This window comes from Anabrus simplex, chromosome 6 (genome assembly GCF_040414725.1).
Source record: "Anabrus simplex isolate iqAnaSimp1 chromosome 6, ASM4041472v1, whole genome shotgun sequence".
In the NCBI taxonomy this organism is placed as follows: Eukaryota; Metazoa; Arthropoda; class Insecta; order Orthoptera; family Tettigoniidae; genus Anabrus; species Anabrus simplex.
Genome location: NC_090270.1, coordinates 222,482,195 through 222,509,758, shown reverse-complemented (window position 1 = coordinate 222,509,758; position 27,564 = coordinate 222,482,195). Strand labels below are relative to the sequence as shown.

Below are 27,564 nucleotides of genomic sequence, written 5' to 3'. Positions count from 1 at the left end.
ATTATATGTATACAAGAGAAGCTGTAGCATTTGTAAGTGGTCCAGATCTGACGGTAACGTAAAACTAGACACAGTAAGGTGTAAATTGTGCTGATGTTAACAGGCCTAAAGCTGCTTCGCGGCGGTAACCTGGGGGCTTACGCCCCCAGACCCCTTTGCTTGATCACAGTCCAATGGATTTGCCACTATCCGGACCTAACCAAATCAGACCAATGGATTGGTTACTAGCCGGAACTAACCCATCCAGATAAATGGTTTGGTCACTAGCCAGAACTAACCTATCCAGACCAACGGTTTGGTCACTAGCCGGACCTAACCCATCCAGACCAATGGTTTGGTCACTAGCCGGACCTAACCTATCCAGTCAAATGATTTTCTGACTAGCCGGGCCTCTGAAAAGTAACACTAATGGTCCAGAGTAGACGAATGATGAAAAAATATTTCATACAGGCACATAAACAAAGTTTGACGTACATAAGAGGAAGGAAGGAAGGAAGGAAGGAAGGAAGGAAGGAAGGAAGGAAGGAAGATTTATATCAAAATTTACCATATCTTATTGGAGAGGATCTAAAGAATAAATCGTTCCCTCGAAAATCAGTACTTCTGACATAGCAACCTCCGTACGGAACAACATCCATGTTTAACAATACCTTGTTAATTACCATAGCAACGAAGAATTTATTTATGACTGTAGCAACTAACCACGAATAAATTAAACAGCCCGATCAAAGTTGATACTAGGAACTAAGTGAAGTTGGTACCAGGAACAAACTACGTCCATCAATTGGCACCAGTCGCCGAGAACTTACTTACATCCCCAATGACAAATGAACATTAAACAACGGTTCCTGCACTGGTGAGAGTTAGAAAAAGTTGTACCCTACCATAGGTTACAAAATCATTAGAATTGCGTTTTCTAATCACATTACGATATTGTTGTGCATGCCTGGTGCGATTTTTGATCATATGTTGTTCTCTACCAATAGACGTTTCTCTATCTCTTTGGGACCTATGTCTTTCACAATCTTGAGATAATCGTTTCGTTCCAGGGAATTTTCCCTATCACTTCGCAAAGACTGGTTTGCCCTTTTAGTCTCAAAACGGTCTTCCTTCTCATCATAACTTTCATTATTGCATAGTACGCGTAGTTTCTTAGCATTTGCCGTGTTGCATCCTACATTAGCACATTGCCGAGGCATGATGAAATCGCAAAGGAAACAAAACCAACGACTTTATCACAATCTACATTATATTGCTCAGCGTGGGCTTTCATTGCAAGATACAAAACTCATATGATGCGATATTGTCTTTTACACAGCACCACTGTTCAAATTCTAAACTAAACGACTTGTTTGCTTGTGATAAACTTTCAGTCTTATAGGCAGCACCAGCGGAATTATCCTAGGCAACGCCAGGAAGGAAAAGCACATTGCCCGTCTTAAAGATGGCTGACAGTAAGGGCGGCCTCTGTGACCTAGGCAACGCCGTGCATAGAAAGTATAGTGCACACCATCTTCGTGGTTTCCATGGTAGTGATGCAAAACAAACTGGGTGACCGTTGACTTTTCAAGAAATGCAAGATTTTTCCTGTACTATTGAGACGATTTGGAAGATTTTGGTACAAACCGCACCTCTTAACTACTTCTGGTTTAAGAGTTTGAATCTTGTGAAACATACACGTTAGCGTTATATATATATTGAAACCGTACAGTGTCCTGTACAGCTTATTGAAATCATAGGTGCCTTTCTACCCTATTAAAATCACTTCTAAAGGTCGCGTCATTGGTAGGATAATGGGCGATGGGGCTCGAGCAGCGTCCGGCCAGAACGGAACCCGCGAAAGATCGCCTGGAAAACAAAGGAAGATTGGGCTGGAGCCAAGCCCTCGTGAAAAAGCCCTCTCAACTCGCAGACAGAGTTGGAGATATGACGCGACGCTACGGTAGTCAAACACGCCCCGAGGTGTGGCCTAGTTTCCCAGGGATCCAAACTAACAGAAGGAACGTCCGGTTTTTATGCACTTTTCACGGGCGCCAACGTCGAATTTTGGCGCGTAAAAATTATAAGATACTTTGATCCAGACATGGGAAAATTATGGGAGGCACACCAATGAACAGAGATAAATTTTTCTGCGTATCCCAGACTAAAAATATGGAATACTTTATTCAAGGGACGAAAGGAGGTCACCAGATGTCCAGCCGTGACATATCGCAAACACGTGTGAACGTAAAGCGTCCCCCAAGCTAAGAGTCGCGCTCAAAGATGACTCCACCCCCCAGATGACGCTAATGGAATAATTAAAGGCGGGAATGAAATTACGTGAAAACTGCCGATCGTCGGTATGTCACATCTGGTTCAAATAAGAGAGGAAAGAGAGGGTTACAATACGCAACATTTAAATGTTTTGAATTCCTGGGATGAAAGGAGCTGCTGCCCTTAACGAACCGTGAATCGTTTACGCCCCAACTCTTCCGGTGTGTAGACCATAAAGGCTGAGCTGGCCCTCGCTGGAGACAGTTCACTCATTGGGCCCGAGCCACGGAACCGTTCCATGCTTCGTCTCGGTGGACCAAACGCCGGACCACGGAACTGTTCCGTTGTCTCATTTTACTACGTAATTCTACTTTTCCTCAAGAGATGGCAGAGTGAGTTGCATTTGTGATTTGCGTAAGGACTCTTTCTTTGCAATGTTATATGCTCTTTGGTAATATACATCGATAGTGTGCTTGGTAATATTAGTTTGAAGTAGGCTATCTCTACCTTTGAGATTCACTTGTAAACAAGATGGCTGCCAGTATAGAACTGATATTTACAGATATATAACCCCTTTTAGGAAGTAATGATGATTAGGAATGTAATTTTTTCAGTGAAATTAGTAGTAATATTAGTACTAGTGTGAGCAATGTTCCTGAATAACAAATAGATGTGGAAATCGAAGAGAAAGTGCAAAGAGAAAACTGGGTTACAGCTCAGCAGGCGGACTGAGTAGGCCTACAGTCTCGTGATGCTAATAAAATAAAGTGTTTTACTGTATTCCTTGTTCCTCAGTTTGTGGTATGGAAGCCTTTTGTGTTCATGTATATTTAAATCTTTAATGGTCTTGTAACTAAGAAATTTCTGATGATATGAAGCGACACTATATTTCCTCCAAAATAATCCCAGCGCCAATGCAGTTTCAATCCAACAAATATGCAGAGCTCAATGGGTTCATAGCGGGTCGCTGAGAGGGGACAGTGTGTTACATTGTGTTCCAGTTTTTACAGTCCGAAGCCTATTGACCGCATACTAAGACAGTGTTATTGTGTCCGTCGCGGCCGTGAAATACAAAGGCCTTGTGAAGTGTAGATGGGAAGCCAAGCGAGCCTCGGCAAATGCCTCTGTGCCGCGTGTCAATTAATTAAGCCGCGAGCATAATTCATACACGAGTAGCGGGAGTCGGCTATGGACAATGCCGGCCTAGATGAGTACGTGATATCAATAAATTGGTATCATCCAAATCGCTACTCTGAAATCAGGGTTCTCAAGTCTCGTGAGTCACCCGATTCATGCAGCGAACGCGCCCGCTGTGATTAGAATGGCCTGCTTATTCATGGTGTAAATTCTGTGTGTGTGTCGCGGTAAACAGAGGACCGTGTGACGAGTTGTGGAGTGTTACCCTTTGGATTACTCTAAGATTTCAGCAGTGGACGAGCTAACCAGGATGACGACCTTGTGTGGACCAGCGTCGAAGGACAGCACGCCCGACTCCAGCGCCGAGGCCATGCAGCAGTAAGCTCAGCTATGGGTCTCCCGTGGAAGAAAAAACCACGGCCACCAAACAGATGAGTGATGCCAAATATAATTTCTTAGCACGTTAATGTGGAACCGGTAGTAGGATGAGCTTTCCTTTGTAGTACCTAAATGCGGTAAAATAATGCATGTCCTAATATGGAAATTTTATTGTTCTTGATCATGTTAACGTAAATTCAAGGGAGCTTACCCCCCCGGACGACCCTTTTCTTTTTTCTTAATGATTAGTTTATCGTAAGGAGTTCTTCTTAGTAATATGTAGAATATCCTAGCAAGTATGGGAAACCAGGATAGGAGGGTATTTGAGTTCCCCTAGGGGTGGTTGGAACAATAGTGTGGAGATCCAGGGAAAACCATGTCTAAAGGTTGTTAGTTAGTGTCCAAGATGGCTAGCGTATATGCTGGGGAAACTCATCGGTCAGTGAGACGATGCATGCGTAACTTACACATATAATGATTGCATGTGCAACAAAAGAGAAGAGATCCTGACCGAGAGAGGTACATAAATGTGTTATTTAGGTATAATTGTGAGGGACAGTTCGCGAGCTTCCCGTGATTCTTGATTATTTAACCAGACATGTACGGAGATTTTTTGTCTGCAACCGGCTGAGATCCAGGGAACCCAGAGTCTTATGTATGGTAAAAATATAAATATATGCATAACTTTGGGGGGTGAGCGAAGAGGATGAGAAGCGTGGAACTGAGGAATCATGAGAGTCCTATGCCCAAGGAAAGAAGATATGCGATATGAGACGTAATGAGAGGGTCGAATGCCCAGACAGTTTTACGATGGGATGATTCGGAAGTGATGGTGCCCGCAGTCGGCGCTCTACGAGAAGAATGAGAAGGTATAGAATAAATGAGTATTTCTTGGGAATTCTGCGGTAAGATGAATAAACAAATGAAGTGGGCCATAGATATGTGTCTCCGAGAAAGGAGGGCTGGCCGTTATAAGAATCCGGCGTGGCCAATGAATGAGTGATGGTTGCAGTAAAGCGAATGACCTTCCCTTTTTTGTGAGTGTTTGCTCCTCGCCCTTCGCGACAGAGCGGCCCTGCCGGGCTATTGTAATAAAGCTCGGGCTCTGGGTCTCCACCGTGACTGCTTGTCGTTTTAAATGGTTCAGCCAAGAACACTACTGTCAATGATAATATCACGGTGATTTAGAAGGTAATTAATAAATGAGTAGGGATCTCCCACCAATATCCGGTAATATGAGACCTAGCTAGTTTAGGGATTTTCAGGAATGTACCTCTCAGTCGGAGTCATCTAGTTCGAGCCCAGGTCAGATTGGGCTGTGGCAGAAGATACTGATAACCATGTTTTTCTTACAGGAATAGGCCCCTTTATGCATGATGTGTGTATATATATGTGTGTGTTTAGTATTTAATGTGCATTTATGTTGAGTTCAAACAGAACCGATGTTCAACGTTGTTTGGTCTTGGTGACAGATAAGGGAAGTCCGGGGTTTTAGCTAAATGGTATGTGTGTTTTGTCTATGTATTGTGTAAATATCTCTGATAATATGGAAATCATGTAGTGCAGGAACCGGTTATTTACGTGCTAAGAACAGGATGTACTATGTAGAGGGACATCAGCTCATCTCACGGTGTGATCGACAGAATATTAAAATGTAATGAAACGATATGAACTAATGAGGGAAAGATGGACGGTAGTGGTCGCAAAACCTCAATTATACCTTTGTGCAGACGACCCCTTCAGGCAAGTCAAAATTTAAAGTGTCAATTATTTTCTTTTCCTCCCGTATGCGGAGAATTCATTGTATAGGGTTGTATATTTTTATTATGTCATATTTTGAATAAATTAGTATTCGTAGGTCGGCACAGAAAGTAGGAGGGGAGTGGTTCGAAGCTCGTTAGGCAATTCGAGCCACTCTTCATTCTAGTCTCATCCGTGGGTGTTTACCCTGTTATGTGGAGGCATATGCGAGTCGTCCATTCGAGGCCCGGAAGGGTGTAATATATAAGACAAATGGGAACATGGGAAAGCTCGGGAAATATATATTTAATGCAGTAATAGATAAAAAGTCCGGCTCTGTGGTGTAGTGGTTAGCGTGATTAGCTGTCATCCCCGGAGGCCCGGGTACGATTCACAGCTCTGCCACGAAATTTGAAAAGTGGTACGAGGGCTGGAACGGGTTTCACTCAGCCTCGGGAGGTCAACTGTGTAGAGGTTGGTTTCCCACTTTTCCTCCAGGTAAATTTCGGGATGGTACCTAACTTAAGGCTACGGCCGATTCCTTCCCTCTTCGTTGTCTATCCCTTCCAATCTTCCCATCCCTGTTCAGCATAGCAGGTGAGGCTGCCTGGGCGAGGTACTAGTCCTCCTACCCACTTGTATCCCCGACCCAAAGTCTGGCGCTGCAGGAAAGGGCTAGGATATGGAAGGAAGCGGCCGTGGCCTTAATTAATGTGTGAAAATGGGGAACGACGGAAAACAGTCTTCAGGGCTGCCGACGGTGGGATTCGAACCCACCATCTCCCGAATGCAAGCTCACAGCTACGCGACCCTAACTGGACGGCCAACTCGCTCGGTGTGGCATCTTTTAACGATGCAACCATCCTCCAGATAGATGGGTTAATGAACATCAAACATGATACTGGTTAGCGTGCTGGCCTTTGGTTACAGGGGTCCCGGGTTCGATTCCCGGCAGGGTAGGGAATTTTAACCATCATTGGTCAATTTCTCTGGCACGGGGGCTGGGCGTATGTGCTGTCTTCATCATCATTTCATCCTCATCACTACGCGCAGGTCGCCTACGGGTGTCAAATTGAAAGATCTGCACCTGGCGAGCTGAACATGTCCTCGGACACTCCCGGCACTAAAAGCCATACGCCATTTCATTTTACTGCTGGTACAAACCGCAGTATATTATGAGGCAGACACGTACAGTGCGCATGTAGTTTGTGTAGATTACTCCTAGCCAAATACTTTAATATGTATTAAAGTATTTGTCCTAGCGAAGATTTGAACATTGTTGTCGAGAGTGTCCCATGTCTTTACAGTAAACTGTTTTTACAGCTTGAGACCCTCGTCCTTAGTCTGTTCAGTCACTTACACGAGTTGTGTTGTGAGTTATGACCTGGTGTCACTCTCTCTGATAGTGTTATGATTGGCTCTTTAGCTTCTCTCTTTCATAGCTTCACGTGAACATCTTCCTGTAAACCACTGAGAGCTGCTAATCTCTTCAGAAAACTGTACGATGACTTTCTCTGTTGCTATCTGCTTAGTGTCATCCTAGTTTTCGGTGACGTGGAGTAGAAACGTGGCAGATCTGGTTAAGAAGCGGCTGTGGCCTTAATTGACGACCACTCTGGGCATTTGTCTAGTGTGAACATGGGAAAGCTCGGGAAATCGTGTCCAGGGCTGCTGGCCGTGGAGTTCAAACTCACCATCTCTCGAATTCACAGCTACAAGACCGATATTCTGCAGTCAGCTTGCTCAGTCTAACAAACAAGGTGATGAACTAATATTAGGTGTAGTGTACCAGTCTCTTGTCGATTCTTCTGAATTGCTGCAGCTGCTTTCCTCCGGAAGAGACGAGGTGACGACTCAATCAAAGGATACATTTTCAGAAGTGGCGTTGGTTTATGATATTCAGACATGAGATGGAAACACCTATCAGCTGATATGTCAAAATACTTACTGGAACAGTTCCCTCCTGGGTTAGACGCCGAGATGATGTAGTCCGGACAGAACTGACGTTGCTCAGATGGAGAAGGGGCATCTCTCCAACATTGCCAGCCGTCCCACAGGCGAGGGCATGAACTGTTGTCTGAAATAAATAAATAAATAAATAAATAAATAAATAAATAAATAAATAAATAAATAAATAAATAAATAAATAAATAAATAAAATTGAGGCTTGTAGTAGCAGAAATAATTATAAATTCATTATAAGCAGATTTGAGAATTTTTTAAAGTTCACTTTTGAATTAATAGAGTCAAGTGGTTTTGATTAGTGTGTATGTATGTATGTATGTATGTATGTATGTATGTATGTATGTATGTATGTATGTATGTATGTATGTATGTATTACAACCCCTCATCTAATGAAATTTCCGACTGAATACTGGCCTTCGGTTCAGAGGGTGCCGGGTTCGATTCCCGGCCGGATCGTAGATTTTAACCTTCATTGGTTAATTCCAATGGCCCGGGGCCTGGGTGTTTGTACTGTCCCCAACATCCCTGCAACTCACACACCACACACAACACTATCCTTCACCACATTAACACGCAGTTACCTACACATGACTTTGGTGTGCTTAATTAGAACAGAGTTAGGCAGAGGCTATAGCTCAATGATAAGAATACTCTGATTTGTAATTGAGTTATCCTGACAATACAACATTGCTATTGCCAGCTTTTCTGATTATGATTCATTTGTAAGGTGCAAATTTGAAATGATGTTGTGCAGCTGATTGTATGCCAAATTTTATGCATGTAACTTATATGAACTTATGAAGTTTTGAAGAATTTTTTTTTCAGAACTTCTGCAGCAACAGGTAGATTTTAACATTAAAATTTTATGACAGTTACAGAGTTATGAAAGTAAATGAATCACATTTCCATAGAGGATGACTCTGAGAAGGCAAGACACTAAGTACGGTATTTCAAAACCAAAACAAAACAGTTTAAAAAGTTATCGACTACGTGTCTTATTTGTACAGTTCTCTAAGTCCTCGTTTCAAAAACATATATAATGCTCTTTTAGCTGCTTTCCTGCGAACTACGAACTGTCTTACTCAGGTGGACTAAGCCCTGTTTGACTTCCGGCTGCCCTTTCTGAAAACAGTGCTCTGCGGAGGAATGTGTTCACTACTGCGCGTTCCTGTGGTGGTTGGCAGTGTGATATATTGTAGTGTAAATATAAAAAGATGTGTTTTGAGATGTAAATAAACACCTAGTCCCCAAGTCAGAAGAATAGGAAATAACCAGACGCAGCTGAAACCTACACCCATGTCGGAAATTGAACCCGGGACTACCTGAACCGAAGGCCGTGACACGCACCATTCATCCAAGGAATCAGAATTCTAATGTTTAATAATAATAATATGAAATGAAGGCCAAGAGTGCAAGGAGACGCTAAAATGCTGGCGCTGTACCGACAATATGTGCGGAAAGCAGCGAGCAAAATAATACTGCCGGAGAATTATTGAGGCTCCCGATAAGGAAGCTCCGTAGAAGAAACTGGAAGCTGATTAACAATGGAGAATGTTGCAAGAATGATCTGGAAATGGAAAAAGTACGAATCTTCCGGTAGTGTGTACAGAGATAGGAGCCAGCGAACGTGAGTCAGTCTTGGGTCAATTACGAGACGGTCACGAGTCATTCGTGAGTGCGTCAGGTATGAGTAAGGCGTTCTTGATTACGGACGGGCTGTTTAGTGAACCTCTCTGTGAAAGAGGCTGCACTGAGAGAGGCCGTGCTAGAGAGTGGGAGTTCGACGTGCCACATCGATCTTCATCCACGCTCGTTGTTCCAGTTTCGAAAACAACGCTTTAGGGCGGTCCGGTTTGACGCCACAAATTTATGGCTTTGCACTCGTTCGCTTGCCTGCAGGACCAGTGCACGCATGCACAGAAATGGTGTCCCGATATAAACAAAGCATGGCGTTCCTCCACCTCCTCGTTAAACGCATTGCTACACGTAGACAACCCACTACAAAACTGTTGTGATTGAAATGGGCACAGTGGTTGATGCATAGCAATATACACGCTATGCCTTCAGCACTGTCCGTTCACTTCCTTCCCCTCCTTTTCGGTAATGGACTGGCCTTTAACACTACCCCTTCACTCCCCTCCTTTTCAGTACTGAAAGGGCCAGTGTTGAATGTTTATGTCGGTACACCATTTCTGTGCATGCGTGTACTAGCGCAATCACGTGCGTCGCATAGCTCCACCTGCCCGCTCAATTGTGGCGTCCTCAATAGGAAACATGCATGATCCGGGGTTTTAATTAAAAATATGCTAATCTGATACAAAATTGCATGCAGAATTCAAAAATGTGATCAGAATGTACAAATAATAACTCCAAACATGATAAAAATCTACGAAAATGTCACGTCACGCAAGTACGCGATCTCATTGGCCTGACGTCATCGTACAGGTTGACTGAATTAGCAGACGAAATAACACGTAGTGTGCTGTGAGAAGCAGGATACACTTCGCGTATTTCTACTTTACGTTAGTGTCTAGTATGGTTAAATTCGAGGTCTATACATTGGATAATAATCTGAGTGGTATATTTTAGACTTAAAATGAATCCTGCGCAGACAGTGAGGCAGAAAACTTATAAATGATGTAGAGTTCCGATGTGCAATAGCACATCGCATACCATCCCAAACAAATTGTTTATAAACGTTCCAAAGACGCTAAAACTAGGGAGAAATGGATATTGGCGAGCTGGATAAATGCTGGTGATATATCGGAAAAGTCTACAGTTTACTTTTTTTGAAGATTTTAACGTAAGATGAATTTGTTTGAATTTTCAAATCACTTTTCCATGTCAGCTGTTCTAGTGGTAAAACTTTAAATTTTAATGTATGATGCTTTATTTAAATGCTTCAATTACATCTTGGAATATGAAATTAATAAACGGTGCATTAAATAATGCTGATCATTAAAGTATTCTCCAAACCTAACCTATGTTTTGGGTGATCCATGTCAAGATAATAAATCAAAGGGGTTATGAACCATTTTGACAGCTCTAATTCTACCAATATATCTTGGCATGGGACAGTTATGTATGTCTTTATTGAAGAGCTTAATTGGTAAAGAAATTTAGGCTATATCTAAATACCCTATAATGTAACAAAGAATAGGCGTGTATAGCATGAAAGGAAACGACGTGAATTTAACAAATGTATAACTCTACACAAAACCAATGCTTGTCTGTTGGAGTCTTATAAGTTAACAATGCTCAATTATAATAATTATCATAATATTAATGAAATAAATAACATAATTGCACACAGGTGAAAATAGTGATGTAGGTGTTTAAAATATAATCCAACTTAGCCTAAGTTTTAGGTTATACAAGCCAAGTCAATAAACCGAAGGGTAAAAATACCGCGCGAGTTGGCCGTGCGGTTAGGAGCGCGCAGCTGTGAGCTCGCATCCGGGAGATAGTGGGTTTTGAACCCCACTGCCGGCAGCCCTGAAGATGGTTTTCCGTGGTTTCCCATTTTCACACCAGGCAAATGCTGAGGCTGTACCTAAGGCCACGGCCGCTTTGTTCCCATTCCTAGGCCTTTCCTGTCCCATCGTCGCCATTATGTGACGGTGTGACGTAAAGCAAACAGCAAAAAAAAAAAAGTCACAGCACCCAAAGACATTCCTGTATTGAGCGACTAAAATGTCACCAGGACACTTTTCTTTCCTGATCTGCTCAGCTTGTTAAAAGCCAAATGTAATTAATGTTACTGGCTTCACGCCCCGCTAACTACTTCTACGATTTTCGGAGACGCCGATGTGCAGGAATTTAGTCCTGCAGGAGTTATTTTACGTGCCAGTAAATCTACCGACACGAGGCTGACGTATTTGAGCACCTTCAACTACCACCGGACTGAACCAGGATCGAACCTGCCAAGTTGGGGTCAGAAGTCCAGCACCTCAACAGTCTGAACCACTCAGCCCGACTTGTGAAAACTAGATGAAGTCATATTTACCTTTATCATGTTTAACTTTTTCCCTCCACAAAGATATTTAATTCTCTTTCATGGGCCCCGGAAGTGGGTAGGCCAGTTGTCCCAACCATAAATATATATATATTTTTGGGAATGATAGATTATAGCCCTATAGTACTATGATCTTTCTTTCTTTCCTTCTTTCTTTCTTTATCAGTTTATCCTTCAGGGTTGGTTTTCTCTCGGACTCAGCGAGGGATTTCACCTCTACCTCTTCAAGGGCACTGTCCTGGAACGTGAGACTTTGAGTATGGTGATACAACTGGTGAGTAGGGCCATTACCTCGCCCAGGGGGCCTCACCTGTTATGCTCAACAGGGGCCTTGTTGGAGGATGGGAGGATCGGAAGGGATAGACAAGGAAGAGGGAAGGAAACGGCCGTGGCCTTAGGTGCCTGGAGGAGAAGTAGGAAAATACGAAAAACCACTTCGAGGATGGCTGAGGTGGGATTCGAAACCCTTCTACTCAGTTGACCTCCCGAGGCTGAGTAGACCCCGTTCCAGCCCTCGTACTATTTGTTTTCAACTTTCATGGCAGAGCCGGGAATCGAAACCGGGCCTCCGGGAGTGGTACACATTAACCACTACACCACAGAAGCGGACTAGTACTATAATGCTACCTATATGTTTATGTTAGTGCTGAAATCCGATTTCTTACTTTACATTTTCGGGCTTTCAGCATTAGTAATGTTATTCTTTAATAGGGGAATCAGTCTAGAAGGAAATGTTGAAAGTGATGTGATATCTATCCAGGTTCGTTGTTATCCTAATACTATGGTTTACAGTACATTGCACGTATATAAAAGACGCCACTTACAAACTTGCTTGTTATCCGCGAATTTCTGCGGCTACAAAAGTCACATTTTTCAAGAACGATAACATCTACACATGGTAGATTGTCTGACTGTGCTGTTTTGAACCTTTCTTCTGTCATATCGAAGTTATTCGCGATCATGAATAATAAACAATCGGCTTTTAGCAACGGCTGATGCACAACGGCTGGTAGAGCTCCATGCGGTACTGGATCGTGACGTCACAGCGCGCCGCTTACGTCAGAGGCCGTTTCACTCGCCTTGCGGAAAGGCACTATTAAATATTTTTTTAATGGTAGAAAACAAGGCAACATACCACAATGTAATACGTTTACGTACTATTTCATTAGTGTACTTTTCAAAAAAAATATTTTTGAAAATGATGCATGTTCCCAATTGTTCCTACGCAAAGTGACGGCATTGTCGCCATTACTTCTTTTCCAGCCCTGGTATTTTCTTGTTTGCTTTCTTTCAGATGACCTGTTCACGCTACTGTGGTTAGCGAAACCTAAGCTCTACTTAGACGAATTGGAATGGCGAGATAATCTTTATAAGTATCCTCTATCTTCACATTGTAGTCACTCTGAATTATTAATATTTCCTTGTTTGGTATTTTTCTTATGACTCGTTCTAGCAGCTCATAAAATTGATAGAGTTCCTTATCCACCGTAAGAATAACATAGAACTGAATAATGTTGAACTTATAAGAACAAGCTTTCCTGTCAATGGAAATGCCTGTCATAGGTGGACTCAGATTCCCGAGGAAGAATATTACAGCAGCATCATTTCAGCTCATATTCTCACTACTTGGAAAGTACACTATGTTCTTTCTGTGAGTTAAAAAGTGACCACATTCTATCCCGTGTGTCCAGTATTGCATATCACGTTGGTACGGTACATCTCTTTCCTATGAGAACAAGCTTTCCTGTCTGCAAGAGACCATGGACGCTCCTCGTTGCAATATTCCTAACCACGCAGAAGGACAGATTGCTTTGATATGTACAATCATCTTGAGTAAGATATACGGACTAGTTCAAGATAGTGCCCCTCTATTTTTGTTGTTATTCTACAAGCTGACCTGGAGTACACGGAAGACATTCACATATCTACCAATTATGAGTATTTCAACAATTTTAGGATAAATATTAACAGTGAGAAAAGAATGGAAATGGAAATTATTTTTTATAGATACACGATTGTTAAAAGTCAACCATTACCACTGATCTCAAACTGTTGACCTATAACCATCACAAGAAAAGTGACCAGTCATGTGAAGACATGAGAACAATGAACTCTTGGGACTATGATAACAGTACGATCAACTGACGATTCGGCTCTCTTAGTAGTGTAGTACTAATGCAATTACTTTTCACCTGAACAACAGGCTTGCAAACTATTTCCCCAGAGTCATTTTTGGTGATAAGGCATTACTGTACGTTGACACCCCTAAATATCTGGAGATGAGTGTGGATAGATCTCTAACATACAGAGCACATCTACGTAAATCTGCTGCAAAACTGAAGAGCCGTAATAACCTCCTTCAACGCTTAGCCGGAATATCATGGGGTGCTGACGCCAACACAGTGAGAACAACTTCTCTCTCTCTCTCTCTCTATTCGTTAAGTCGATTCCGACTCTCGGTGACCCCATGAACTAAAATACGCCAATTTCTTCCTTTCTGTACTGCCTCCCGAAAATTTTCCAAGCTGGAATTTAGTACTTCTGCGATGCCATCAATCCATCTCATTCTTTGCCGCCCTCTTCTCCTTGTGCCTTCGATCTTCCCCAGCATTAAGGTCTTTGCTAATGAATTATGTCTTCTCATGATGTGTCCAAAGTAGCTTAGTTTTTGTTTCAGGATTAGGCCTTCCAAGGAACACTCTGGTTTTATTTCCTGTAAAACTGACCTATTTGTTCTCTTCGCAGTCCATGGGACTCTAAGGATTTTCCTCCAACACCACAATTCAAAGGAGTCTATTCTACGGCGTTCAGCTTTTCTTATGGTCCAGGTCTCACATACGTACATCATAACTGGAAAAACCATAGCCCTTACTATACGGATCTTCGTTGTTAATGTTATGTCTCTACTCCTTAAGATCTTGTCAAGATTGGTCATTGCCTTTCTACCAAGTATCAATCGTCTTTTGATTTCATGGCTGCAGTCACCATCAGCAGAAATCTGTGAGCCAAGATAGTTGAAAACGGAGACTACCTCCAATTTTTCTCCTCCTACATGCCATGAATTGACAAGTGTAGTTGCCATACTTTTTGTTTTCTTGACATTCAACGTTAGTCCAGCCTTTGAAAGTTCTTCTTTCACTTTCAGTAAGGGTTTTTTAAGTCTTCTTCATTTTCTCTAGCATTTATCTATTCTTCAGCTGAATATTGCTCCGCGGTACGGCTTTAACAGCTACCACACTCACCTTGTGGATGCTCAGCTCCGCCACAGAATACGAATCATAACTGGTACATTGCTTCCAGTGCTGACAACGGAGCGGATTTCGGTGTAAAATTTTCATCTGGTTGAAGTTTAGTACACAATATTCCTACAAAGTTGTGCAATGACGTAGTGAAGACCACACGGGCCACTTTCAATTTTGAACGCCAATACCGAACGCCGAAAACCTGCCGGACGTTGACATTAGCGAGGAGGTGGGGAGAGGTAAAGCTGGCCTTGAATCCTAGCAGCACGTGATGGCTCGTGGCAACCACATAGCGACCTGCCGTGCGGCGTTGCATTCCCTACCTTAAACTTTCCCCTCATTCTTCTACCCTCTCGATTAGAGTATAACATGCAACATAATTTGACGTTTTGCGCTTGGCCATACTGTACATAATTAAACCAAGCTTTACTTCTATTTTTCCTCTTTTACTCTTTGCAATGCTTGCAGTAGTGGATGTCTAAAAAAAGTTGTCAATGCAAAGAGACTGCTTGCACCACGCGCACTTTGCAACACTTTCTTTTGTATACATATCACCAGTATTTCGGATAGCACCATCCTTGAAACAAAACTGAACGGGATTCACAAAACAAGCGAGTTGTGTTTGAACATAACCGGATTTGTACCAACTATACATCCATATGTTACGAAACCGCGAAGAGGATATTTGGATGTGGGTCAATGAATGAGTTTTTAAAATATGTTGCGCAAATGAATGTTAATATCAAAATTGCATAATATAATCAGGTCATAAAAAACGAACAAATTGTTTCCATATGCGGAAACCAAGCACATCTAATGGCTGAATCATTCCAGCAGTTCCCTGGGGAATAGTTTTAGCAATAATAGTTTTGTTGGCGGGTTTTGACGCTAATACATTTGCTTCACTTTGTGCTGTCCACGAATCCAAGAGTAAAACACTGACGTCTGGTACATTTTAAAAGTCTTGTAACCACTTTTGAAGTAACTTTTTTAGTTACTTCCCGAACGGTGAAGGCAAAACAAACAAATTATCTGCTGTAAACAACCTTTTTTCTTTAACAATAGGGACAAATTCACCGTATTTTTCTTTTAACACAACTAACAGTTTTGGTAACAGTTCTCCTTTGATAGAAATTACAAGCTGAGCTGTATAGCCGTGTGTTAATGAGTTCAACGATTGCGCTTCTGCGAAAATGTTTGCCACTCACGTTAAATGTAGCGTATGTCCAGTATGGAACTCTTCGTTAAGCCCGCTTTGGTCTGTGTTAAAAACACACTTTTAAGTGCGGCCAGTATCCAGTATTCGGGAGATAGTAGGTTCGAACCCCACTGTCGGCAGCCCTGAAAATGGTTTTCCGTGGTTTCCCATTTTCACACCAGGCAAATGCTGGGGCTGTACCTTAATAAAGGTTACGGCCGCTTCCTTCCCACTCCTAGCCCTTTCCCGTCCCATCGTCGCCATAAGACCTATCTGTGTCAGTGCGACGTAAAGCAACTAGCAAACAAAAAAACCACACTTTGGAGAGTGGGTGTTTATTAATTCGGATACCACTCCTACAAAATATGTTGCGTTCGACGCAAAGTCAAGCTGATTGGCTACGTAACTTTTGGTTACACATTTAGTGATTTTCCGGGAACGAATATTGAATATATTTTTAAACTTTCATACCCAGAAAGTAGAGGCGCGGAAGGTATCGTCATGAACACGCCGAGCATTCTTCAGGGCTCATTTTCTAAAGTGTACGCCATGGACGTTTTTTTGTTGTTGTTCAGCCTCACATTTTCAAATTCCTCAAATGTTTCTTTGGTGATAAATTTCAGTTTCTCAGCCTTTGTGCTGCCTGATTCTACTTGTAGATTCCATCTAGAAAGGTTCGCCAGGTGCCGTAGCGTTTTAAATTGTGCTGGACGACTTTAAATGACCTTTACCTCCTTAGTTCAGCCAATAATCAACCGCCTTTTTTGTATGTGATACTTATTGCAAGTGTTGTGGTAGCATCTTTTTCACTGTCAGTGCCGGATATTGCAAATTTATCGTTTTTAATAACATTGCTATTGTCAGACAAAACTAACGTCTCCTCATGTTCAGTGGTGACTTGCATATCATCAACCTTTTCTGCAATAAGGCCTGTACACAAGGATCATAATTCAGTCTTGGCGTACGCCGACTTCTGCCATGAGAAAATGTTAACAAAGTTTTTACTTACGGTACAGTTCAAAATCCAATTCTCTCTCACCAGATGTTATTTGGCTTTTATAGCGATCACTTTCAGCGAAGCAGCTTTGTAGCCAAACTACCTTATTCCAAAGATTAAAATGTGAAAGATGTTCCAAATGAACATCGTCGTTGTCAATTTCTGACATTTCTAAATAATCTTACTGTAAATTAAAGTTTTTGAGATTAATTGTTGTCTCTGCTAGTAAAATACAAAAAACAGACAAAGCAAAATTGTCACACTTGCATGGCTTGATGAAAGAACGATGAGGGATCTGTTCATCCGAAAAATCACGCTTGTTGGGAAATGGCAAGTGAAGCAGAAGAAGGGGGCCAAGAATGGACTGATGATAAGAAAAGAAGAGGTGAAAATAGGTGAAGCGGTGCTGGTAGCAGCTGTGTTAACTGTGCTTCTGGTTATTGGGGGAGGGAGTGGAATTAAACCTAGGTCCAAATACCAGTGGAAAATTCATCTTGGAAGATCTGGCAGCATTTAAGGGGTTAGTGAGGGAAGTGATACGGGAAAATTGTCAAGGGGATAAGGTGCAAGAAGTAAAGGACATGATGGAAGAGCAGAGGAAGGAGATAGGGAGCATGAACAAATGGTTAGAAACGAAGACTGAGGAATCGAACAGGAGAGTGTACAACAATGGGAAAGAAATAGAGTTATTAAGAAGTAAGGTGAAACATCTAGAAGAGGAGGTGATGATGATGAAGAAGGAAGCAGAGGGGTATAGGCAGGACAGAATGAAGAAAGCAATATTTATATATGAAGTGGAAGAAGGTGAGAAGGAAGACAATATTGATATAATTTATAAGGTGGTAGAGGTCATTCGGGATAGGATGAAGATAAATTTCAGTGAAGTGAACATAGATGATGTGGAGAGAGTGGGCGAAATTAAAGGACGGAGACCAATTAGGGTACAGTTTTTCTCGACCCTAATGGCAGAAATGAAATGAAATGAAATGAAATGTTGTATGGCTTTTATTGCCGGGATATCCCAAGACGGGTTCGGCTCGCCAGGTGCAGGTCTTTCTATTTGACACCCGTAGGCGACCTGCGCGTCGTGATGAGGATGAAATGATAATGAAGACAACACATACACCCAGCCCCCGTGCCATTGGAATTAACCAATTACGGTTAAAATCCCCGACCCGGCCGGGAATCGAACCCAGGACCCTCTGAACCGAAGGCCAGTACGCTGACCGTTCAGCCAACGAGTCGGACATGGCAGAAATTGTGTTAAGAAACGGCAATAAATTTACAGGGCCAGAAAGTAGGGGTGAAAAGAGACATTGGAAGAGAAGGTGGTGAAAATATGAAGATTTTGAACAGGCATCTTTGGAGAGCGAGACAGCAAGGGCTAAAAGCCCGCATAAGAGGTCAGAGACTAGTGGTGTCGAATGGAAGATGGATTAGAGAGCACTCAGTGTCGAAGCTGAAAGAGATGGATGAACTCGTCATTTCCGAGGGGGTAGTGATGGCAGTGCAAGACTGAAGGCAAGAAGCAGAAACAACTAGGGGTGGAGCGGAGGAAGGAGAGGAGATCAACCCAGGAGGTTTTGGACAATGCAGTGTGGATGCAGAAGAACAGAGCAGCGAAGGGGTGAGTGAGGGTGAGCAGCAAGAACCGGCGGGAACAAAGTGCAGTGGGTTAGAGAGCAAGAAAGGACATGAGAAGAGTGACCGACAGGAAGGTAAATCTGTTATGAGCAGAGGAAGAAGTAGGAGCCTAAAAGACTTGTGGGATAAAGTGTGCAAGGGGATGGAGGATACGGAGAACATGGAACGGCAAAGGTCGTTAAAAAGGGGGAATGGAGATAGGGAATAAGGGGGCGAGAGCTACAAGGAGTAAGAATAAGGGAGGAAATTTAGAAGGGAGGGAGGTTAAGTTATAACTATATTGGAAAATAGGTTGTGTGAATATTGAAAATAGGAAATAAAAAGATTAGGGAAATAGTCGAAAGTTTTGACGTTGTGGCACTTTTGGAGACGTGGCTGGAAACAGGGAAAGGGATTTCATGGAAAAGCTTTGTGATTAAATATAAATATAGAAGAAATGAGAGGACTAAGTGACGCGCCCCAGGAGGAATGGTAGTATTAAATAGGGAAGAAATTAATGAACTAGTAGAGGATATCGAGACAGATATGAAAGAAACTATATGGATGAGATTTAATATGCGATGGGTAGAGGGAAGGATAAAGAAAATAAATCTAACGTTCGTATATTGTCATCCTAGTAGTTCTGCATATAAAAATACGCATCTTTTTTGAAGAGCTATTGTTGGATATTAGTATGATAAGAGAGAAGTTTGCTGAAGAAGAGGACATGTTGCTACTTGGAGATTGGAACACGAGAATAGGGGAACAGAGCTCAGTATATAGTAGGGAAGATGGGAGGTGTATGTTGAAAAGTAGAAGAAGTGAGGATAAAATTATAAACAGTTATGGAGAGAAGCTCTTAGAGATGTGCGCAACGGGAAATTTATATATTCTGAATGAATGGAAGGAGGGTGACAGTTCGGGGAAATTGGCCTATGTTACAGATAACGGAGGTAGTGTGATAGATATAGTTTTAAGCTCGGAAGGAGTGTTGGAGGATATTGTAAGGATGGAAGTAGGAGACTGGATTGAATTACACCATTTCCCAGTGTGGGTTCTGTAAAAAAAAAGGGGGGGGGAGGAGAAGCATATAAGGAAAGTAGTTAAGATGAAGGATGGACTAGGGAGTGGATATAATAAGTACAAATGGTCAGATAAAGTGGAACGGGACTGGGACATGGTAGCAAAAGAGGGATTACAATTTCTGAAATATGGATGGGAAAGAGCTTTAGAGGAGAATAATATTGATAAAGCCTTGGAATTGCTACAACATCCAATAAAGATGATAGCACAGAAGCTAAAATCTAGAAGGAGGAAAAAGAAAGAGGGTGAAGTTTAACAGAGAGTGTGAAGGAATGCGGAAGAGGGTGTTGGGTGCGTTAGAAGAGTATAGGAAAAAATGTGGGAGTGCAGAAAGGTAGGTCTTCTGTAGGTTGAGGAAAGAGTATAAGAAGAAAATTTGTGAGGTAAGAAAGGTGTGGTTCGAGGAATAAGCAGAAGCCATACATAAAGAATGTAAGTCGAACAGTATTGAAAAGGTTTGGGGAATGATTAACAGAATAATTACGGGTTGAAGGAGTCTAGAGAAAACGAGCATTGTGGAGATACAGTGGGTGAGCTACTTTGGTGAATTACTTGGGGGGAAGGGGGAAGTATGGTTGAGAGGTACGGGGGAAGAAGTAATTTGGAGGAATAGAAGAGTGGCAATTTACGAACTAGACAAGGAAATTACAAGGGAAGAAACCTTGGGAGTGATAAGAAGAATCAGGGGCAGGTCGGCGGGGGGTTGTAATGGGATCAATAGTAAGTTTTGGAAAGAAATTAGTAAAAATATGACAATGATAGAGGGCATAGTTAAACTATTCAATAAGATTTTTGATGAGGGGAAGTAACCGAAGGAATGGGAAACAGGAATTTTATGTCCAATATATAAGGGAAAGGGTAGCAAAAACAGTATGAATAATTATAGGGGAATATCTCTGTTAGATTCCATAAGTAAAATTTACAAGGGGGTGTTGGCGAACAGGTTAAGTGAATGGGCCGAAAGAAACGAAGTATTGACAATACCAAGGGGGATTTAGAAAAAAGAAAAGAACAGTGGATAATATAATGATAATGAAGACAGTTTTGTGAAGTATATGAGCCTGTCAAGAGGAAAGGTGTATGTGGGCGGCAATTGATTTTGAAAAGGCGTTCGATAATGTGAATAGAGGGGCTCTATTGGAGCAATTGGGTAGGTTGGGGGTTTCGGAAAAGATAATGAGGGCATTGGAGCGGATATATAAGGTGATCAGGACTCTAAGGTGGGTTTAAAGCAAGGGTGTAAGTTATCGCCAATATTGTTTATTTTATTTACGAGGTTTGTCCGGAAAATACGTATAAATCCGTCGGGGTGACGTATCACGTATCGTGGAGGCGCCGCCAGGTGGCACTGCTGTTGTCGCCAATCTTCTCAACGCTCAGTTCGAGTCGGAGAGCTCTGCGTGTCAGTAGCAGTGTGCGGCTGCTTGTTGAAAGTTACCCGTTTTCACCTGCCGTCGGTATGGAGCTCTCTCTGATTGAGGAACAGCGCATCAACATCAAGTCTCAGAGCTCGTGTGGCCCGAGTTCGACCGGATTTGGCACAAGGGGGCAGGTGGATCCTTCATCACAACAATGCGCCCGCTCACACGTCGCTCGTTGTGCGTGAGTTTTTGGCCCGAAGCTCAATCACCGTGACAGACCACCCGCCTTATTCACCCGATTTAGCCCCTTGTGACTTCTTCCTGTTCCCGAAATGCAAAATGGTGCTTCGGTGGCGACACTTGGGTGATGTGGAAGCCATCAAGGGAGAAACGACACGGCAACTGAACAGCATCACAACTGAAGACTTTCAACAATGTTATCAACAGTGGAAACGGCGTTGGAAGAAGTGCATCTTGTCACAGGGGGAGTACTTTGAAGGAGACCATATTGTAATACCTGAATAATTGTCAAATAAAGTTATTATTCAACTTTTATACGTATTTTCCGGACAAACCTCGTATTAACGATATCTTGGATGGGCATGGGGGAAGCAACTGGGCCGTGCCGGTAATTAATGAGTTGGAGGTAGCGGGATTGATTTTTGCTGATGATGTGATATTGATGACTCTAACTTCAGATGGGATGCAGAAGGCCTTAAATGCAGTGTAGGATTTCGCAAAGAAATGGGCCTTGAAAATTAATTGGAATAAATCTAAAATACTAGTCGCCCAGCTACAAAAAGGAAGAAAGGAGGACGGGAAATGGGTCGTTCAGGGAGAAAGGTTGGAACAAGTAAGTAAGTTGGAATATTTAGGAGTCATTATTAACAGTAAAGGGACTTAGAATGATCATATTAGAAGAGCGAGAAGCAGAGGTTTGGCCGCCCTAGCCTCAGTCAAAAACTTGCTAGCTAAATTTTCGGGTATCATTTATAAAACCTTGAGGTTAGTTTTAAGATCGGTGGTTTTCGGTAGGGTATTGTATGGCGCTGAAGTATGGAGGTTGGATGAGTAAAGAGTGGAATTAAGACAAATTATTAGTAATTTCGGTAAGTTGGTGATGAGGCTCCCACTTTGCACAACTAATGCAGGAGTGGAATTCATGTGTGGGGAAGATTTGGAATGTGAGTGTGTGAAAAGAATTGTTAGATAATGGATGACTTTGAAAAGATAGGAAGATGGGAGGGTATTACAAGCAGCGTGCGAACAACAACGGAAGAGCATGTATAAGGGACGCTGGCTAGAAAAAAATTAAGGGCTACTTGGAGACGATAGGATTGGGGTACATGTGGGAAGAGGTGTGGACGAAGACAGAGGCTAGAGGGCTGAAGGTGCTTTCGAGGAAGATTAGAGTTATACATAGCCAGAAATTATTGGAAGAAAGTAGATTAAGATGTTCTCTTAGTGTTTTCATTAAAGTAGAGGAAGTAACGGGGATACATATTAGATGCGTTGATAGGTTAAACAGGGGTGGGTTGGTATGGTGGCTGATGGGACTACATAAGATTAAGGGCTGATTAAAAGGTAGATAAGTCAGTATGTATACTTTGTGGGAGAGAGAACGATGATTTTCACTTATTAAGTAATTGTGGAGAAACAGGTAAGATTAGAAATAGTTTATTGAATGCCAAACATCGGAAAATATTAGGAAGAGAGGGTGAGCAGATTATTATAAGGTGGATTATTAAGGAATGGGAAGACGGAGGAGAATTGAACAGATATATTTGTGCGTTAGAAAATTCCTGTCAGAGAAAGATGAAAGAAGGAGAGGCATAAGGTGAATGTGGTAAGTGTAAGGGAGGTACAGTAGGTGCAGTGAATTCTAAGAGGATGTATAGCTTAGAGGGAATAAGGGGTATGTGTTTGGAATGGGGATGTGTGTTTATGTATGTTTATGGGAGGATTGTTTAACGGCATGATGATACTCAGTGGATGGAGATTGTATGGTAAATTTAATGGTTAGTGGAGTACTGGAGATGTGTAAATTGTGGAGGAGGTAGAATTTTAGCCTGGAGGTCAAGCTTGACTAAGTTATAACGAAGTGTATTGAGTTGATGAGTTAGGGGAGTAGGTGAATTATGTGGTATTTTGCAATTGTGGAGGCCTTACTGATTGTGGTATGGCAGGATAGTACGTAATTGTTGACTTTTAGTATACTAGAATCCAGCGAGAGTGGGTCGGTGAACAAGGTATGCGTAACAAGCAGCTGAACAAACAAGGACACGTGCTGAGTATGGTGAAACGTGTAGTCAGCGGTTCTTGCAGCTATGATCTGTTGTGGCTGTTGGGAGTAGAACTTGAGGTCAGAATAGGGCTAGATTTGTATTATTTAGGTATCCAATTAGTATTTATTTTAGGTATCAAATTACTATAGAGATTTTTATTATTGTTATTGGTATTATTATTATTAGTGTTATTATTATTGTAGTGTGAGCATGTGTTTGGGCTGAGCGCCTGTTATGTTCAATAAATACAATACTTAAGGTTAGGTGTTATTTTGTTTTTATGTTGCATTGCATCATGCGCTAAATACGTAATTCAACACTACTACGCACTACGAATGCAGAATAAATCAACTCACCTTCCTTTGCCTTTGGTGTTAACTAACGCTCTTCCAGCAGTACTGTGCGCTCTGATAGTATGATATTACTCATTTTCCTACACTCTTGATACCAGAATACGACTGCAGCGGTCTTACATTCTATGCCAGTATTGCGATAATATATATATTTAATTACATATACTTGTTATATATATAATATATATATTTAATTACATATACTTGTTACCGTGATAATGTTCCAGTACCCGTCTACAACAGTATTGTGGAAAGGTGGACCTCACCGTCATTTGCTTCTTTTGATGGTGATAACACACTGCTGCAACATTCCTTGTGAGTGACACGACTTTATGCTCCTTCATGTGATTCGAATACTATTGTTGCGGCCACCCAATTAAGCGGGTCAGAGAAATTACGCTGTTGCCAATGTTATGCAGCAACTGGCGAAGAAATGTCTAATTGAACATATCATTTTGGAGCGCGAAGTAGTTTGTTCTCTCCCAAGCTCCTGATGTTACCTCCTACAATGTTGTTAAACAAATTATACTACAAACTTCAAGAAAGAGTGCTGATTTCAGCAGTATAAATACGCATTTTCCACATCAAACAATTAACATAATTATTAAGAATAAAAACCTGAACAAGCAAATTTACATCCGTAAAATAATGTATATCCATTTTCAGTAACCCGCCACGTTTTTGTTTCTTCAGACAATAAAACGTCGCCTGCGAAAAAATGTAGACAATCTTCTTACTTAATTTCTAAAATCTGAAACATGTTTCCACGGGTCTTTTGATTTTCCTGGAAAATGGCTGGAAAGCGGCTGTATACAGTAAATGTCGCTAGCTGAGGTCATTCGGTTCATGCGCGCCAGCGCAAGACACAGTAAGTACTTTCGGATTACATACACTGATCAGTCAGAACATCATGACCACCTACCTAATAGCCGGTATGTACACCTTTGGCACGGATAACAGCGGCGATGCGTCTTGTCATGGAAGCAATGAGGCCTTGGTAGGTCGCTGGAGGGAGTTGGCGCCAAGTTTTCACACACAAGTCACCTAATTCCCGTAAATTCCGGGGAGGGGGCCGATGAGCTCTGACGCCTCGTTCAATCACATTCCAGATGTATTCGATCAGGTTAAGATCTGGCGAGTTGGGAGGCCTGCTCATCAATTTAAACTCGCCACTGTGTTCCTCGAACAACTCCATCACACTCCTAGCCTTGTGAGATGACGCATTATCTTGTTGAAAAATGCCACTGCTGTTGGGAAGCATGATCGCCATGAAGGGGTGTACGTGGTCTGCAAACAGTGCACGATATTTCTCGGCCATTATGGTGCCTTGTACGAGCTCCATTGGACCCGTGGATGCCCACTTCAATGTTCCGCAGAGCATAATTGAACCGCCGCCGGCTTGTCTCCTTCTCGCAGTACAGGTGTCAAGGAGGTGTTCCCCTATGAAGACGACGGATTCGCATCCTCCCATCGCATGATGAAGAAGGTATCGGGATTCAGCAGACCATACAACGCTCTGCCACTGCGCCAACGTCCAATGACGATGGTCACGTCCCATTTCAGTCGTAGTTGCCGATGTCGTGTGTTTGGTACATGCATGGGTCGTCTGTTGCGGAGGTTCATCCTTAGGAGTGTTCGGTGCACTGTGTGTTCAGACACACTCGTTCTCTACCCAGCATTAAAGTCTGATTTTAGTTCCGCCACAGTTTGCCGCCTGTCCTCTTTTACCAGTCTGTCCAGTCTACGGCGTCCGACATCTGTAATGAGGGGTGGCCGCCCAACCCCTCGACGTTTGGACGTGGTTTCACCTTGGTTTCGCCACTTGTGGAAGACACTCACAACAGCACTCCTCGAACACCCGACAAGTTGTGCAGTTTCCGAAATGCTCGTGCTGAACCTCCGGGCCATCACAATCTTCCCTCGGTCAAACTCAGATAGATCGCGCGCCTTCCCCATTCTACACACGGACAGCACGCTCCCTGATAGTACATGCACCGTCCGCGTGTCTGACTAGCAGTCGTTCCTCGTCAGGTGACGCTGCTGTCGCCTGGACGGGGTTATATCGATAGTAGGTAGGTGGTCATAATGTTCTGGCTAATCAGTGTATTAATCTTTATCAGTTATTTTATGATTTTGTTTGTGGTTTAGCATATAATTTTAAATACTTGCATGCTATGTATTGGACTACATAATTTACAAAAGAGAACTACTTTAAAGAATACATGGACCTGGAGCGGATCGGCCTCGACTAGACAGCACTGTACGGTCAGCGTTGCCACTCCGTGCTCGGAGGTAAGAGTCCCTCGACCATCTGTCGTTTCGCCATTCCCATATCTGACAAAAGCGCAGTTTTCCTCATCCGCATAATTCAGTGGTCGCAGGTTTAGATTACTATTATAACACTCGCGGTCAGGTGTAGAATACTATTACAACATTTTTCGATACCACGATAGTCACTTGGTACTATGCACTTTAGACGTGATCCTGACAGTGGGACAGTGGCGTAGTGGATGCGATTTTGGCCCTTGCTAACCTATGAATAAATATAAATTTAATTGCAGCAGGTAAAAATAATGCGATTTGTTAAGTTATATGAACAAACGGATTATTCGTTATTACAAAATCATTTAAAAAATGTTTAATAAGTTTCATTTGACTGCCTCAATGGTTTAATGGATAACCTGATGAACTGCCAACCACGAACCAATTAGATGTTCGTACTTAACTTTAATTGGTTTCATTTTTCAGTAACTACACTCTGTAAGCGGTGCCGAAGTCTCGGTTATAATGATTTACTCGATTACATCACAGAAAAATATACAAACAATATTAAATCAGTCCACCTCTGTGGTGTAGTGGTTAGTGTGATTAGCTGCCCCCCCCCGGAGGCCCGGGTTCGATTCCCGGTTCTGCCACGGAATTTGAAAAGTGGAACGAGAGCTGGAACGAAGTCCACTCTGCCTCGGGAGGTCAACTGAGCAGAGGGGGCTCGATTCTCTCCTCAGTTATCCTCGAAGTGGTTTTGCGTAGTTTCCCACTTCTCCAGGCAAATGCCGGGATGGTACCTAACTTAAGGCCACGGCCGCTATCCCCCACAAGGCCCCTGTTCAGCATAGCAGGTGAGGCAGCCTGGGAGCGAGGTGCTGGTCCTCCTTCCCAGTTGTATTCCCCGACCCAAAGTCTCATGCTCCAGGACACTGCCCTTGAGGTGGTAAAGGTGGGATCTCGCACTGAGTCCGAGCGAAAAAACAACCCTGAACGGTAACGAGATTAAGACAGAATGAACCCACCCCCACCCCCATGGCACTACAGCCCTTGAAGGACCTTGGCCTAACCAAGCGACCGCTGCTCATCCCGAAGGCCTGTAGATTGTGAGGTGTCGTGTGGTCAGCACGGCGAATTCCCTCGGCCGTTATTCTTGGCTTTCGATACCGGGACCGCTATCTCACCGTCAGATAGCTCCTCACTTCTAATTACGTAGGCTGAGTAGACCTGGAACCAGCCCTCCGGTCCAGGTAAAAATCCCTGACCTGGCCGGGAATCGAACCCGGGGCCTCCGGGTAAGAGGCAGGCACGCTACCCCTACACCACGGGGCTGGCAAGAAAGAATGAATTTGCATCCGGGAGATAGTGGGTTCGAGCCCCACTGTCGGCAGCCCTGAAGATGGTTTTCCGTGGTGTCCCATTTTCACACCACGCAAATGCTGGGGCTGTACCTTAATTGAATTGATTATTTCAGAAAGCAGTCAAGTGCCAAAAAATGAAAAAATGAGTTAATGGCAAAATATGTTACTAAGAGGGTATACGCACATTTTAGTGCTGTAACCAGTCAAGAAACGTCCTCCTATAATGGTCAGGCTTTACACTGAATTTCGTATTTAGTTCAGAAACCAGTTAAGTGACGCCGCTTGGCTGGTTTCTGCAGTAAACTGC

General features: G+C 42.7%; 1 protein-coding gene across 3 annotated transcripts in view; it reads right to left on the bottom strand.

Annotated features, from left to right (window-relative positions):
• The window catches only part of LOC136875673 (calcitonin gene-related peptide type 1 receptor), a 409,243-nt gene that overhangs the window by 37,278 nt on the left and 344,401 nt on the right, over nt 1-27,564 (bottom strand). For all 3 annotated transcript variants that reach the window (XM_067149225.2, XM_067149227.2, XM_067149226.2), the window contains exon 4: nt 7,457-7,585. In XM_067149225.2, the coding sequence (XP_067005326.2) occupies nt 7,457-7,585 (129 nt within the window). The remainder of the gene's footprint in view (nt 1-7,456; nt 7,586-27,564) is intronic.